General features: G+C 39.0%; 1 protein-coding gene across 7 annotated transcripts in view; it reads left to right on the top strand.

Annotated features, from left to right (window-relative positions):
• Positions 1-17,059, top strand: part of LOC128741322 (protein hu-li tai shao) — a 175,169-nt gene that overhangs the window by 141,644 nt on the left and 16,466 nt on the right. For all 7 annotated transcript variants that reach the window (XM_053837056.1, XM_053837057.1, XM_053837054.1 and 4 more), the window contains one exon: positions 8,788-8,855. In XM_053837056.1, coding sequence (XP_053693031.1) covers positions 8,788-8,855 — 68 coding nt within the window. The remainder of the gene's footprint in view (positions 1-8,787; positions 8,856-17,059) is intronic.

The following is a 17,059-nucleotide window of genomic DNA, read 5'->3' as shown; positions in this document are numbered from 1 at the left end:
GTTTTCACCCCTCCAGCCATCCAGTATCGGCACGGAGTTACATCTTGACTTAGGGGCTCCTAATTTGCCGACTCTCGAGGCAGGGTCAGGTTCCGTGGCTCAATTTTTGGCCAAATGTACAATTCGGCGCCAACCGCCAAAGGGCACAACTGCAGAATGTGTAAACAGACCGATTGAGGGTCTCTATGCTAATCCAGCAGAGAAAATAACTCTCCCTCGGTGTACCCACACCTCGCCGGAAACCACACGGCGAGTGTTCCACCTTCTCTGTCTGCATACGACAACCAATATATATATGTGTCACACTGTAGATACTGCCAAATTTAAATAATTAAACCGAGGTTTCTTAAAAATAAGATTAAAGGTACTCATCGATTTTCGCTTACGCGTCGGCTGGTGAACAGATGTTTTAAAGTGCTTTCAAGTTGAGTTGAGTTTTACATGAACCCGAACCCGGATTAATTTTTTCCGGTCAACCCTAACCCGACTCGAACCCGAACATTTTTTGTGTCAAACCCAAACCCGACCCGAACACGATACCGGTTACAAGTTGCATGTCCGAACCCGACGGGTTTGAGTATTTTTCGGGTTTTGGATCTGAAAACCATCTCTAATGTCCGAAAATCTAGATTAAGAAAACCTACAAACCATTATCCAACCCGAACGCTATACTAATGGTTTCTGGCAACACGGTGCAATCGCGGTAGCAGCATTCTGTTTTCGCTCGCTACTAATTCGTGGATTTTTCATACTAAAGTTGTTTAAACTACAAAAAATTTACGTGTAACGTTAACTTTAATGATTCCTGTTGTAACTCGTTGTGAAGTGTTCCTTAAATAATCGTGCAGTTTCGCGTCCCGCGGACTTTTAGTTGAACACCTCCACGCCATACAGTGATTTTGCATCGGTTGCTATTGTTTTTGGGTTACTTTGAGAGCAACTGATTGTCCGTCATCATGCTTCGTCCCGGGCAGAAGAAAAAAGTCCCGGACAAAAGAAAATTTAGCAATTTAGCATTTACAGAACTGAAACTGAAAGCAAGCAGAACCGACATTCTCAAATACATCAAGTGTCGAAAAGTTCCACACTACCGCCATCCGGGGTGAGATTGGGCCACGGAGGTGAGATTGTGCCAAAAACGAAAAATGTTTATTTGTGAAAATTTATTATAGCTATATAAACTGGTGACATAAATTCAAAATGATGATGAACACAACATATTTATTCATAACTTAAAATGGAACACAGATAATATTAGCAAACTATTTAGCCTAAACAGGATTTCAAAATTCGCGATCAAAAATACGCGGAAATAACGCTTGTAAAAAATGTCCCGCATAAATCAACCCAAACAAGAAATCGCATCAACTTGCTATCTTGAAGGTATATAAACTAATCATTTACAATGTATTGAAAGGTTATTATGCGTTGGATAAGTTTTGATTACGAAAATAATATTTTTCGAAACTTTATACTTTTCGAGCTTCACGGGGATGAGATTGTGCCAAGCCATAATGATCGATCCAATTTGTGAATTTCACATACACAACAAAAATACGTCAGTATACATCAGCACACTCACATTCTGTACTATTGAGCACAATATTTTGACAGATTAGATTGCATCATCCATTTTGGAGCAAACAGCATCATAGGTCTGCTAAATAATTTAAACTAATTTTTGCTTTTTCTCTGGACATTTCAGATACTTTGAATAAACACTCTATTATAAGACGAATATATTATACCGTGTATAAACAGCCAGGAGGGAGGAGGGGGGTGAGATAGGCCACATGTTCTGCGGCCGCGGGTTCTCGAACGAAGTAATGGTTACTTTTGTTAAATGATCAAATAGGAATGCCCCCTTAGGATACACCCCTTCATATATCTCCCCGTTGTTAACCCTAGAAACGCTACTGGCTGTATAAAGGCTGTCCATTGACTACGAACTTGTTTTTAGTTATTTCAGACCTGTCCGGGTTATTTTCGTTCATACTTTTTGTATGATGCGTTGTTTTTGGCCGACCCCCTGCTCCTAATAGTCCACTTAGTTCATGGACGGCCCCTTGTGAACTACTTTACACTGATATTTATGTGTATTGTTTATAAACATGCTAATGTTCACTGTTTAGGTTTTTAGCCTAACTTTATGTTTTTGGCACAATGTCACCCCCTAGAAGGGGTGAGATTGTGCCAAAGTTCATGAACTTCCAGTAAAATTAGGTTTCATTGTAACTAAACCATCTCTACGGTAGTTGTTAATTGAACAATTTAGTATATATTGACAGGTTTGAAATCAACGTAGTTCCTAAATTGTGTGTATACTGAGCTAAAGAAGAAAAATATATGCTTTTTGGCACAATCTCGCCCCGGATGACGGTACTGTTCAGTGTGAACATTGGTATGTGTTTGTAGTAGAGTAGTATGTAGTATGTGGTTGGGTAGCGGAAAATTTGCCCAAAACCCGCACCCGTACCCGTACCCGCCGGATTCGGGTCGGGTTCGGATATTGAAAAAAAAAAAATAATTTGTTCGGGTCGTGTACGGGTTCTTAATTGTTGTTTTTGAAACCGGGTATGGGTCGGGTCGGGTATCTCTACTGACCACATTTAACACTAAAGATGGTCGTGTATCCGGTCCCGTACCCGTACCCGACGGGTTTCGGTCGGGTTCGGGTATCAAAAATAATAAACTTGCGCGTTCGGGTCGGGTACGGGTTTTTAATTTTTGACGTAGGACTACGTCTTACGGCAAGTTTTAAGATAGGGTGTCATTCCAAAAAATCGAAAAATGCGAGCGTCACGAAAAATGAAAGGTTTTGAGCGCTAATAGCTCAGCGGTTTTCCAATCGATTTTCAATATTCTTACACCAATCGATCGGAAAATCTTCTAAGAATTGACCCAAATTAAGAAAAGTATGGATTCTTGATGTTGAACTATTGAAAAATTGAAAATAATGAACCTATGTTTTACCAGAATTCTCGCTTCGTGATTGGTTGGAAGATTCTTTACGATGATCTAAACCTACACCAATTTGATATCTGCGCTTGGGAAGTAATCCAAACCAAGTGGCAAAGCTTCCTCATTTCAACAAGATTTTTTATCACCGCGGGTCAACCTAGACCATTTTGATGTCCTTGCTTGGAAAGTACGCCAGAGAGAGTGACAAAGCCCCCTCGTGCCAACAGATTTCATACGAACGCGATTAAACCTAGTCCAATTTGATGTCTGTGTTAGGGAAGTGTGTCAGAAAAGATGACACAAGTTCGTTGTCCCAACAGATCGCAAATTCTTTACTGCGAGACGATTAAACCTCGGCGAACTTGATATCTGTGTTGGAAAAATGTGCTACAGCTGTAGTGTTCGGTTATAATACGGCTCTGTATGAATACGAATGCTTGCCGTTTCCTTAGAAGTGTAGTGGAAAGAAGTGCTGTTGATAAAATAGCATTGAATTGGTAAAATCCCTTCAAAGTGGGAAACCATGGATAATAAAAACAATCTTTAATTTCAGTAAGGTAGCAGGAAAGTAATAGTTTCTGTTCTTGATTTTGTTAAATTGTTTTCAAATGCACAATCTTTTGAGAATTGAACGTATGCAATGGCTACTACAAGGCTATGAGAAATAGTTAACTTCAACACTCAATTTTTTTTCTCTAGCTACGTTAACTGTCTGTAAAAAATCCATCTGCCATCTATTAATGGTACTTCTAAGAAGGCTAGAAAAATCCCACCAACTCACTTAATCTATTGGTCTCAGTCACGTGAACACATTCCCAGTTACTTTCTAAACATTTTGCACGATTCATGAAAAATTGTATAATCATAGAAAATTCGGTACCAACTTTTCAAAAGGGCCAATCTGCAAAATGTAAACAAACCGAGTGAGGGTTATTTTCTGCTGGACTAGCATAGGAAAAAAAACCCTCACTCGGTTTGTTTACACTTTGCAGATTGGCCCTTTTGAAAATTTGGTGCCGAATTGCTGCATTTTTTCACTAATTCTTTTAAATCGAAACTTGCAACAACTTAATAGGCAATTATGTCACATAAATAAATAAATAAATAAATGGTAAATAGTAAAATATTAACTAATTTCTTAACTAGTTAAATAGCAACTGTAACCTAAACACCCTTTCCAAACAAAGCAACTTCTTATAGTTATTACTAAGACACTTGCGCCGCCCATTGAGTAGATTCTTAATTATTTCCATACCATCTTGAAGGTAAGAGTAATTTTATAATTTGAGTCATAGAAATCCTTTTGTTATAATTTTTTTACTAAATGATGATTTAAAAAAAAATCTTCACCCGGTTAATCGAGTCTAAAATCAGGATAATCTTGTACGACAAGGTAGGTGAGGGTGCCTCTCAGTTGGCCTCGAGGTACGATGCTGATCTAATAAGCTAGTCGTCGTATATTCGAATCTCGGAAGGGAGGCACTGTTAGAGTCAATATTCAATAGTAGCAGCAACTTGCCCTGCAATTGTCCTGTACTGTAAGACCTGGCTGCGAAGTTTGTCGTAAAAAAACAGAAGGTCAAGTTTCGATAACGGAATGAAAATCAGGAAAATATTGAGATAGAGATGAAATAGGCGATAAAGTGAAGAAGAAAGATAACTACACTGTTACACTTAGATTTGTGTAAGAATTAATAAGATGTATTCTTACACAAATCTAAGTGTAACAGTGTAACAGGGGCATCAGCCCCTTTTTATAAACAAAAGCCGTCCCAAGTACCAATGTTAGTTTTATTGCACTCTTATTGCGGTTTTCAAGACCAAAATTGGTCATATAAACCATCATAAGAGTGTTATAAAACCCAAATTGTTACTTGGGCTGTTTTCGTCAAATCCACTTATTTTCTTTTGCTTATATCTCCGAAAACATTAAGTCTAGAAAGGCACTATTTTCACATTTTCAAAGAAAATTGGCTAGTGAATTTGAAAAAATAGTATTTTTTTAGTATTAATGCTGCCAAATATTTTTCGATTCGATTTAAAAACTAAATTTCTATTTTTATCCCAATGAATACAATTTGATCTCAAAAATTCCAACTCCATCGTATTTCCCAGATTGTTTATATAAAAATAAAAAAAACTGACAGTGTTGCCAAATTCTAAATTTTAAACTAAAAAGCTGGCAACACTGCTCAGGAAAAGGTTACTACGTACTGTATACATGCTTTCACAACAGGGCATAGAGACTCACAGGTTCATGAAAAAAATATTTTGCTCTTGGTTTTACATAAGAAATTGGAGGCCGCTTGCTTCAAAACGTTGTCTCTGGATCGGCAAGGAATACTTCGTGACGATAAGTGATTCTAATGTAAAAAAAATCTGTGGAATACGATGTAGTCGGAACTTTTGAGATTAAAATGTATTCGTTGAAACAAAAATAGAACTTTAGTTTTCAAATCAAATTTAAAAATATTTGGCAGCACTGGTGCTAAAAAATACTGCTTTTTTCGAATTCCTTGGGCAATTTTCTTTGAAAATGTGGAAATAGTATCTTTCTAGACTTAATATTTCCGGAGTTATAAGCAAAAGAAAATTAGCGGATTTGACGAAAACAAGGCTTTTGCTGATTAGGGGGCGGGGGTCTCCCATACAGGGAGGGGGAGTCCAATCGGCACTAAAAAAATCAGAGGGGTTGCGTACAAGACACGACCGCATATATAGGTGACGCAGGACTACGTAAGTCTCTTTGTAGTGATAGCGGCATGTATTCATGCTTGTAATCATTCGATTCTTCATGTATACATGCTATATGCAACATATATACATGCTACTTGCGGTGTATGTAACATTTATCAAAGTAGTAATATTGCATACGTTCAATTCTCAAAAGATTGTGCATTTGAAAACAATTTAACAAAATCAAGAACACAAACTATTGCTTTCCTGCTACCTTACTGAAGTTAAAGATTGTTTTTATTATCTATGGTTTCCACGTTGAAGGGATTTTACCAATTCAATCCTATTTTATCAACAGCACATCTTTCCACTACACTTCTAATGAAACGGCAAGCATGCGTATTCATACAGAGTCGTATTATAACCGAACACTACAGCTGTAGCACATTTTTCCAACACAGATATCAAGTTCGCCGAGGTTTAGTCGTCTCGCAGTAAAGAATTTGCGTTCTATTGGGACAACGAACTTGTGTCATTTTTTCTGGCACACTTCCCTAACACAGACATCAAATTGGACTAGGTTTAATCGCGTTCGTAAGAAATCGGTTGGCACGAGGAAGCTTTGTTACTCTCTCTGGCGTACTTCCCAAGCAAGGACATCAAAATGGTCTAGGTTGAACCGCGGTGTTAAGAAATCTTGTTGAAATGAGAAAACTTTGTCACTTGTTTTGGCTTACTTCCCAAGCACAGATATCAAATTGGTATAGATTTAGATCATCGTAAAGAATCTTCCAACCAATCACGAAGCGAGAATTCTGGTAAAACATAGGTTCATTATTTTCAATTTTTCAATAGTTCAACATCAAGAATCCATACTTTTCTTCATTTGGGCCAATTCTTAGAAGATTTTCCGATCGATTGGTGTAAGAATATTGAAAATCGATCGGAAAACCGCTGAGCTATTAGCGCTCAAAACCTTTCATTTTTCGTGATGCTCGCATTTTTCGATTTTTTGGAATGACACCCTATCTCAAAACTTACCGTAAGACGTAGTCCTACGTCAAAAACAATAGTTGACTTACGCTTATTAACTACTCTCACCTAATGCCCAAATTATGGGAGTTTTATCTCAATCTCTGTCACAAGTAAGTCCCATGCACATGGACCACTATAATGCGGAACAGAATGGTCATTCTGGTTTTTAACCCGCGAATATTCCAGTTTCGTCAAAAATATCATAAGTTCTTACAAATGGCCTTTTTTCGCTATTTCATCCACACGCTTGTAAAATACACATAGTAGAATTAAATTGGATAAGTTTTCTTATTTTTTATTTTTAGACTTTTTCGCTTATTTTAAATTTTGCGATGATCCGGCCATGGGTAGTGTATAAAAAACGATCTACACATTAGGTATTCCAGTGCCCCGCGGAACAAACTCGTATAAAACGCCGCTACTGTAAAAACACGATTTTCAAATTTTATGTATACCTTTTTCTCGAAAAATAATCAACGAATTTTTATTTAGTATTGTGTTGGTAGAAGTTTGAAAAAGACATACAACTTTTGAGTACGCAAAACACAGCTAGAGAAAAAAGAATCATGAATCATGAGCTAGAGAAAAAAGAATCATAAAGAAAGGTCTCAAGGAAAATGGATGATTTTACTACTAGTATCACCCTAGCTTGGGACGCTGGATAAAATTTTCCGAAAACGAACAAGTACACAAGAATCGCTTTCGCTTTCTTTTTCATGAAATTGCTGTATACTACAGAAAAATTGGTCTTTTCATGTGACTTATTGGTCTTTTCATGTGAATTTAACACAATTAGAGATGCGATTGAATATTTTTCTAGTGAATATCATACAGTAAAATGTTCTAATATAACAACTTTAAATGTGATTTCGATTCGAAAATTTTAATTTAATTTACAAATTCGAATATTTTCTAGTTTTGTATACTTATGCATATATTACAGACGCAGCTCAATCGAATAATGATTCATCGTTACTAAATTATGCATTTCCATGTAACACAACATCTGCGACGCTGGATTCCGTGGATCTTAAGATTTTAGAAAAAATTTTAAATCATTCTAAAATATATGGGAACATCCCCGATTTATATCAACGAATCAGTGCAGAAATACTTTATCGTAGGAATTATAATGATATCAGTATTCAATCACTAGAAATCAAGCAAATTGAGAACATCGAAACGCATCAAAACAATGCTGTTTCAAGCGAAAATGTTGGAGGAATAACCATATGCACATTGTCTTCGGATTTTTTCAAACAGAACCGTCAAGTAAAATCAACTTCTGAACCGAAAAAAGTGTCGCTAAGTGAAAATTTAAGAAATCGGCAAAAACGTAATTTTATCTTGGAAAACATCAAACGTGTCAAATCAAATAATTCTACACATATTAACAAGTCAGATAAGAGAAATAAATTCGGAAATAATCAAGATACCAATGAACTCATTTGCATTGCAGCTGACTCTGACATCAAATCTTCGACAAAAAGACGTAAATTGCGTAGTTTGGCAGTAAAGTGTCGAAGACTGCAGTTTATCACGGATGAAGAATTTAATTTTGGAGAACATAATGCAGAAGAACTTCATGGAGCGGAGCATCATGAAGAAATAGACTTTTTAAACCAGATTTGCGAAAAACAAGAGGAATGTATTAGCGAGATGAGTGACAGTCTGAATCAAATGCGGAGTAATGCCAATGAAATTGTTCAGTTACAAAAAGAAATAGAGGCAGTGCGCTTCCGTCATCTAAATGTATTAACGCCGGATTGTCTGCGAGTGAACAAAAGGGATTTCTAATGCATTATTACAAAGCTTAATTTTATCTCATAATTTAAAAAATATTTATTCAGTAAATTTCTATTAAAATTAATAAAATCTTTCATGTTCAAGTAGTAAAATATGATTAGTTTATTAGCTACTATGCATAGCACATACATGACATAAATATTCAATAGCATGTGTAATATTTTATTATTAGTTGCTTTACGAGTTGGACGAATCCAAATATCTACCAATGACATTGATATTTTAATGCCTTAAATTTTTTAAAGTTTCGAGTAAGTTTATGAAAATAGTATATATTACTGATTGATTTCATTGTAATTTATATTCTAGGTGAACATGTGCAGAATGGAGATCATTCAGATACTCACATGAGTACGTTTTCACATAGCAGCAAAGAGGTATGTATGTTTTTATATTTAAAACAGTCCTGATTTGTGGCCTTGGTATTAAATAATTCGGCAGATAACAAATGGAAAAGCATTTAATGATACGATTTTATAACAATTCTCGCAAACCCGTGTCGCCGAATGTACCAATTCCCCGAAGACCATTTTTCCGATTGTACTAATTTTCCTAAAACCAACCAACCCGAATACATTATTTTCCCGAGCTGAATTTATGAACTAAAAATCGCAAAATTTTATTCCATCATAAGCCTCTGACCGAGTGAGTTTGCTCTTATCAAAATTTCTTGTCTCCGAAAGGGAACCCGGAGCAAGATGAGCACCCTAAGCTCAGCATAAGATGTTGTTATAAAAAGCTCGATTTTTCTCCAGCTAACAGTTGCTAAACACTTGTTCTATTATACATTTAATCACAATGTAGGCGAGGGGTACCCGTGTACCCATTTTGATATTCAAATATTAATAAAATCATGTAGGTGATGTCTATCACTATTAAATTTTCTGGCATTTTCAGAACAGGTGACAGGCCATTACAAATATTTTAAAAAGTTTTTGTCCCTCCGGTGTTGGGCCACTGAAGGGGGATGCGAAAAAAACAGATTTTTTTAATCGTGTAAAAAAAAATGGTGTACAAAATAACTTCTTCGACCTGCGGTCGCTAGGTGAAAATATTGAACATATGGATTTTAGGCATTTTTACTTAAAGTTATAACGTGAAAACCAAATCTATTCTTGCTTTTAATATATACGTTTTTATTTTCCATGCAAAAATCTACGAAAAAAAGACAAAAACGAAAGAAATTTTTTTGGCCGATTTTCGGAAATTACACTGTTTGAATTCCCATTTCTATTTCGTGCTATAGAGGCGTTAACTCAACTCGTACACTCATTTTTCGAGTTTTCAGGCTATAGAGCCCCCAGAAAATTGATTTTATAAAAAATTCAACTCGTGTCCTACAAATTATTTTGCCCCCCGGTTTTTCAAGCCAATTTCCAGGGGGGGGGGGAGGTTTGACAAAAACTTTAAAAATAATTTGCAATGGCCTTACTGAAATTTCTAAAAAATTTTGTTAAAAAATTTAATAACCAGGGGTTAAAAACAATTTATACCCCATAGAAAGGCGACAATTTTCAATATATTAAACAATATTACGAAAAGTCGTAGGTTAGGACAAGAACTAATAAATAGCATGTATAAACTTCCGGATAGAGCATCTGTTGTGCCGGAAACAGATTTCTATTGTCCCAGGAGAGTGACCAATTTCCGATTCCAAAAAAGTAGGCATGGCAAAAGTCTGTCGATAAAGAAGGGTCAAATCTTAAGAAAGACGTTTATGCCCAAGGCTTTGCTTTTTTTATACAACGCAAAAGTGCGAAATAAAACGTTCTGCTGCTTCTAAAGCAACTAATACTACAGACTAATCTCATGTTTTTAGTCTTGACCTTGAAATGCGGTCATACATATATTTGTTTATTTATTTATTTGTTTATTTACAGTATTTCCATCTGACAATGATGTCTTAATGAATTTAAAATTTAACTAAAATAATAACGACCTAATTCTACACAAAAAACGTTTAGTTGGTTCGTCAAAATCATAACACTCTTCAACGGCCGTAAATGTGCGAATACATGCTGATATCGGTTCATTATAGCCAAACACAGTTCGATGAAATATTGGTTGCAGCAACGGCGTATTTCGGAGAGATCTGCCTGGGACACGAAAATTTAACATTGAAAGTAGTTCGGGGGCATCGATTTCCCCATTCAGTAAGTTTGCTATAAACAGTGCTTGCTGAATTTTTCGTCTTCGTTCCAAAGTGTCCAGCCCCAATAGCTGGCATCTATCAGGATACGGTGGCAGATTATTGGGATCACGCCAAGGCAAGCTTCTCAATGCCAAACGAACAAACCGTTTCTGGACGCGTTCAATCCTTAGGCACCACGTAACTTGATGAGGATGCCATACAATCGACGCATTTTCCAAAATTGGACGAACAAGTGCACAGTCTAACGACTTCCAACAATACGGATCCGAAAAATCCTTCGCTACCCTGGCAACAAAACCCAACTGTCGCGTTGCTTTTTATATGATTTTTGTACAGTGTAAATCGAATGTCATTTTTGTAGCTTTGTAGACGCCAACAATCTTCCAGTGTGCGTACTGTTACGTACAGCTTCAAATCATCTGCATAAACTAGCTCGAAACTTCCATCCAGAGCCAGAGCAACATCGTTAAAAAATAAGACAAACAGTAGCGGCCCGAGATTGCTGCCTTGTGGGACTCCTGATTTATTTGAGAAAGGTCGTGACTCATAGCCATCAATCTTCACTTTAAGTTCACGGTCCGCTAGATATGATTCCAACCAGGCTGTCAGTTGTGCGGAGATACCAAGACGGGATAACTTCTGTAGCAATACATTGTGGTCAATTTTGTCAAAAGCCGCCTTCAAATCTGTATAAATTACGTCGACTTGTGCTTTCTCTTCCATGCCATGTATTATTTTCGTCGTAAAATTCATCAGATTTGTAGTAACTGATCGTCCGGGCATAAAACCGTGTTGGTTCTTGGAGATATAATTTTTTGTAGTATTGAGGAGCTGCTTACATACTATAATTTCGAACAATTTAGAAACGGCTGAAAGGCTCGTAATACCACGATAATTTATGACGTCATGGCGGTCACCTCGTTTGAAAACAGGAGTCATAAAAGATTGCTTCCAGATACGAGGAAATTTTGCTTGGTGGAACGAACGGTTGAATATGTCACACAAAGGTTGCGCTAATAATGCCACACAACGACATATTAAAATTGCGGGCAGACCATCAGGACCTGGGGCGAACGAATGTGTCAATCGTTTTGCAGCCAACGAGACCATTTCGGGATTTACGGTAAATACTCCAACATTTACTAAATCAATAGGAACATCACGGATGGCTTCAGAAATTTCAAACCTTGAAGCGGTATCTGGCGCAAAAACAGATGCAAAATGATTTGCAAATAATTGACACGAATCAAAGGCAGATTCTGCGGTCACTCCATTCATGTGAATATTTCTTGGAATAACAGTACTTTTCCTCTTAGAGTTAACGAAGCGCCAAAAATCACGTGGATTTGCTTTCAAGTTTGTTTGCACCCGTAATACATATGATTTGTATAGAGAGGCATTCAGAATTCTATATGCATTACTAGCTCGTTTGAACTTTTCCTTATTGTTTGTTGTGTGCTGACGGCGGAACTTTCGCTGACAAGCGTTGCGCACACGCTTTAGTGAACGTAAATGTGAATTACTACATGCCGGTGAAAGTGGGGGTCGCACTCGTGGAACGTTCAAAACTAGCCAATCGTTTAATACAGAACAGAAATTTTCAGCCATTGCATCTACGTCGTCGTTTGTAAAAACTACATTCCAGTCAACGGTAATCAAATAGTCCGACAGAGCCGCAAAGTCAATCTTACGATAGTTCAGTGGTCGTTCAGTTTGTATTTCAATCGGCTCATCACACGCTACATGTACGGGCAAGGAGATTTCGAGCGGGGGGTGATGCGAATCAACGGGTAGCAGCGGTACTGAACAGCCCATTACATTGGCCACACAGTTAGGCAAACAAAAAATCAAATCGAGAATACGATTGAGTGCGTTGTGCACGAGATTCCTTTGGCTGAGACACAAGTAATCCATGCCATCTAGAAGCGTGCTACTGGACGGTGGCAGCTGAGAACAATCACATTGGATAACATGGTCAACCGCACACCAGCGCATGCGTGGTTGGTTAAAGTCCCCACATATCCAGACATCGTCACCGGGTTTGCATTTTTGGCAAAGTTCATTAACAGAAGATAAATGGTCATTGATAATGCCAACGTCTTTACTGTTGTCTGGCGCAATGTAAATTGCACACATTAGAAACCGCCTACCTTTTATCGTCGTAGAAACACATATTTGCTCTAACGTTTGTCCATTCATTGTGTGCACAACACAGCTGGCATATTGCTTTGCAACAGCGATCAGAACACCACCGAAGCGAGATTTGTTGCTGTTAGCGGGGCTTCGATCGCAACGGAAAACGTTGAAGCCTGTGCCGAACAGCTGTTGCGAGTTGATGCTGTCGTCCAATCCAGTCTCGGTCATGATGAGTACGTCATAGTTGCAATCGTTTGCCGCCAGAAATAGGTCATTTATTTTCGTTCGTAGGCTGCGGACATTTTGATAGTAGATCCAGATAAATCCGTCGTCAATACAAGCATCATTTTGCCGCAACGTACAGTCGGTGATAGTAGGAGAAAATTCAAAATCCACAGAATACTCGCCTTTGGCGGGAACCAGTTGGTTCCCACCGTCCACATAGCATCGCATTAAATTTAAATCATTATCGCTGGATCGTCCTAAGGGTTCAGTCTCCGCTACTGCCGAGGCGTGTTGTACATCGGGCGCGCAGCATTTTTTAGTTGGTCAACAAACTCCCTGAACATCAAACCATCTGGCCAATTTTCAGCATTGATCGCTTGCATTTTCAGGGCAGGATCTAACCCGATTTTGAACGAAACAAAAGTCATGTTCGAAACATCTCTCCCTTTTGGTACGAGACGAATGACATTCATTGGTACATCAGTATCCAGACAGCGGGAGACAATTTTTTCAACATCTTTGTCGGTAATCATGGGTTGAAATCCGGATAGATAAAGCCAGAATACAGGTTTCGGAGCGGCAGGCATGATAAAAGGCACAGATAGATCCTCAAAGTTCATTTCCTATGTACCTTTGTTGACAGACGGTCGTGCTGTTTGCTCAAAACTAGCGCGGCGGCGTTTGGCACCTAATCTCAGCCACACAGGCGTTCTCGTTTCATTCGACAAATTTGGCCCAGGCAAGGCAATAGGGCAATTATTTTGTGCCGCTGCGGAAGAAATGTTATCAACTTTTTGGCTTAACACTTCCACTATGCCAGTCAATTGCTGCAGTTGTGTAACGACACTGGTAGCATTTGTTGAACGAGGAATATCCTGATCAGCTAAGTAAGCGCGGATGCTCCTTCCATTTAGAGTGTTTCTACACGGAGGGCAGATGAAAATTAGCTTCCCTTGTGCAATCATTTTTTTTTGAATCGATGGTTCTACAATTGATGACGGGACGGTAGGGGAAAGAAATGAAGTTTTTTTTTTGGTGAAGGAGGGGTAGAGCGAAAAGGTGAGGAGGGGGGGGGGACGGCGGTTATTGGTAGCTACGCTTAACAAGTAGTCGTTTTGACTCCTATGGTGGAAGACCGCCTGTTGAACGTTTTCCCGGGTATCGGTTTCGTCTGAGCTTGAGTCGCGGCGTCGAGGATCAAGCCAGTAATAAAGTCGTATTCCTTTCCGGAGGAAGTTCACCGGGCGATTCGATATTTTCTGAGATTACGGCCGCGTAGCGTTTCCAATCGATATTGCGACTCCAAATGGTGGAAGACCGCCAGTTGAACGTTTTCCCGGGTATCGGTTTCGTCTGAGCTTGAGTCGCGGCGTCGGTGATCAAGCCAGTAATGAAGTCGTATTCTTCCTCCGGAGGAAGCTCATCGGGCGATTCGATGTTTTCTGAGATTACGGCGGCGTAGCGTTTCCAATCGATATTGCGTTTGAGGTCATATGTAACATTGATTGAATTCACGGGCGGATAGTCATTAGTAATTGATATAAGGATTGGCAGATGATCACTACCGTGGGGATCATTGATTACCTTCCTCTTGCAATCTAACGCTAGTGATGTCGAACAGAGAGATAGATCCAGTACGCTTGCGCGGGCTGGAGGATTAGGTATACGTGTCGCTTCCCCGCTGTTTAGAAGTGCCATATCGAAGTCGTCAATCAGGTTATTAATCAGGGAGGATCGATTGTCGTCGTATAGCGACCCCCATTGAATGCAATGGGAATTAAAATCTCCCAAAATTAGTAAAGGTGCGGGAAGCAATTCTGCAATATCAGAAAGTTGCTTCTGCTCAATCCGTACCAATGGGGGGATATATATCGAAGCAATGCATAGGTCTTTTCCTTTTATTCTAGCATGAATGGCGACGACTTCAATATTCGAGAATGAGGGGAGGTCTATTCGGAAGAAAGAATAGCACTTCTTGATCCCTAGAAGTACTCCTCCACCATGTGATCCTCGATCTCGTCGGATGACGTTAAAAGCGTGGAAATTGAGATCATTACTTGAATTGAGAAATGTTTCACAGAGCGCGAATACGTCACAGTTGGAAATATTTAATAATTGTTTGAAAAGGTCGAATTTGGGGATGATACTTCTGCAGTTCTACTGTAACACAGCAATAGAGTTTACAGCATTGTTCGACGTATTAATCATCGAAGGATACGATAGCTGAGAAGAGGGGCCATTGTGCTGTTAGTTGCTTCAAAAATGTTTTAACTGTGGGAAGAAAGGCAAGTAGAAAGCTTTTGAATGGATCCGAGATGTTGAAAGTTTCAAATAGCCAGTCCACAATGTCAGAGAACTTCAAAAATCCCTTTCCCGATTTAATCTCTGAATGTAAATTGGATGCGTCAAGGGTTTTTGGTGCACCAGAAAGCGGTGGGTACTCCCGGTTTGATTTCAAATTTTGCAACCCTGGAGGTACCTGCTTCGGACCGCTTTTCTTTGAGTTTAATGTATTTTCCGTTCCGTTCGAGGATATCTTAAGTCCTTTGCGAGTAAGTCGAGGAGAGTTAATAGTTTTTCTCTTCCTAGGGTTTTCTTGCGTGGCATAAGAACATCCTTCAAGCGGTTCGTCAGAAGTGCCCTCATCGGTTGGCAAAAAGGTATAGATATTTTCGTTGGTCAATGGCTCGGCCCACTTGAGCATTTCTGTAAAAGAGCGCTTGGAGCGTTCCCTAAGGGAACGGTTAATTTTTTCCTCGCGCTGTTTGTACGTGGGACATGCCGCAAGATCGTGCGGGGTTCCCTCGCAGTAAGAACACTTCTCAGTGTTCTCATTGCAAACGTTCTCCACATGATTGCCGCCACATTTGCTTCAACGTGCCTTATTGATCCAGCGAAAGTTACCCGAAAGGATTCCGAAGGGTAGAATATTTTCTTCCCATTTTCGACCGATGCTGAGTGCAATTGCTTGCAGTCCAGCACCTTTACCTTTTGCAGCATGGAGTTCTTGAAACAGCCAACGCCATGCTCCAAAATATATTCGACGGTGAGGTTCCCATCGGTAACTACACCGTCAATCTCTACATCCTTGGCAGGGATGTACACGCGATACTCTTTTGTAAAAAGCTCGCAGCTAGCAATTGCATTTGCTTGCTTCAAGCTTTTCACGGTAACTCACAGTTTATTCGGTCTCACCTTTGTTATCTCGGTTACGTCCGAAAACTGTTGTGCCAGGTCTTTGCCAATTTGTACAATATTCAAAGGTTTCATTTTGGGCCCGAAGAAGACAATAAACGGCCCCTTCGAGTCATCCGGATAAGCCTTAATCCGTTGGGCAACCTGTTGGTCCGGGGTGGGGAGACCGGACGGGGCTGGGGGATCAGACGAGACGGGAGAACTGGGCGGAAAGTTCAAGAGAGGTGAGCTAGGCGCTGTGATGTCTAGCTCATCTATTTCCTCCTCATCCGTTCCGACGTCGACGAACATCGCAACGTTTAGATTTTCCATTTCAGCGGGAGCAATAAGCTCTGTCGCTCATGAATTTTAAAAACTTTGATGTTGGGGGGAATAAATTTACCGGGCAAACAATTTATCAATAACAAAATATATATATATATATATATATATATATATATATATGAAGATTGCAGTACTTCACCAAACACAATCCAAACCGGCTGGTAGGTGAGTTGATCTCTTCCTGTCTGAATGATGCTTGCACAAACAATACCCCAGTACCGTCTGATGTCGTTCGATTTCGATGCTTCTGTGTAGCACGTGTTCGGGGCAGCACACAATGAAGAATACAATGCCGATTGTCGGGCTGTACTATATCGATAGCAGACGATATACGTCGCTGTACACTCAAAATAATCCGCACATAACTAATGGAAAATTTCCATATGAAAATCCTTATGATTATTATGTGCCACATATAAATACAATCCGCCCAGAAGTTCACATGAAAATTATATGCATATGAATAGTATGTGCAAATTTTAAAGGTAAATTTTAAAAACACATAAATGGTAACTGTTTGGCACATAAAGTTCATTTACTGGGCACATG

This window comes from Sabethes cyaneus, chromosome 3, assembly GCF_943734655.1.
Source record: "Sabethes cyaneus chromosome 3, idSabCyanKW18_F2, whole genome shotgun sequence".
NCBI classification, from domain to species: domain Eukaryota; kingdom Metazoa; phylum Arthropoda; class Insecta; order Diptera; family Culicidae; genus Sabethes; species Sabethes cyaneus.
Note: the sequence above shows the minus strand (reverse complement) of the source record. Positions and strands in the feature narration are given on the sequence as shown.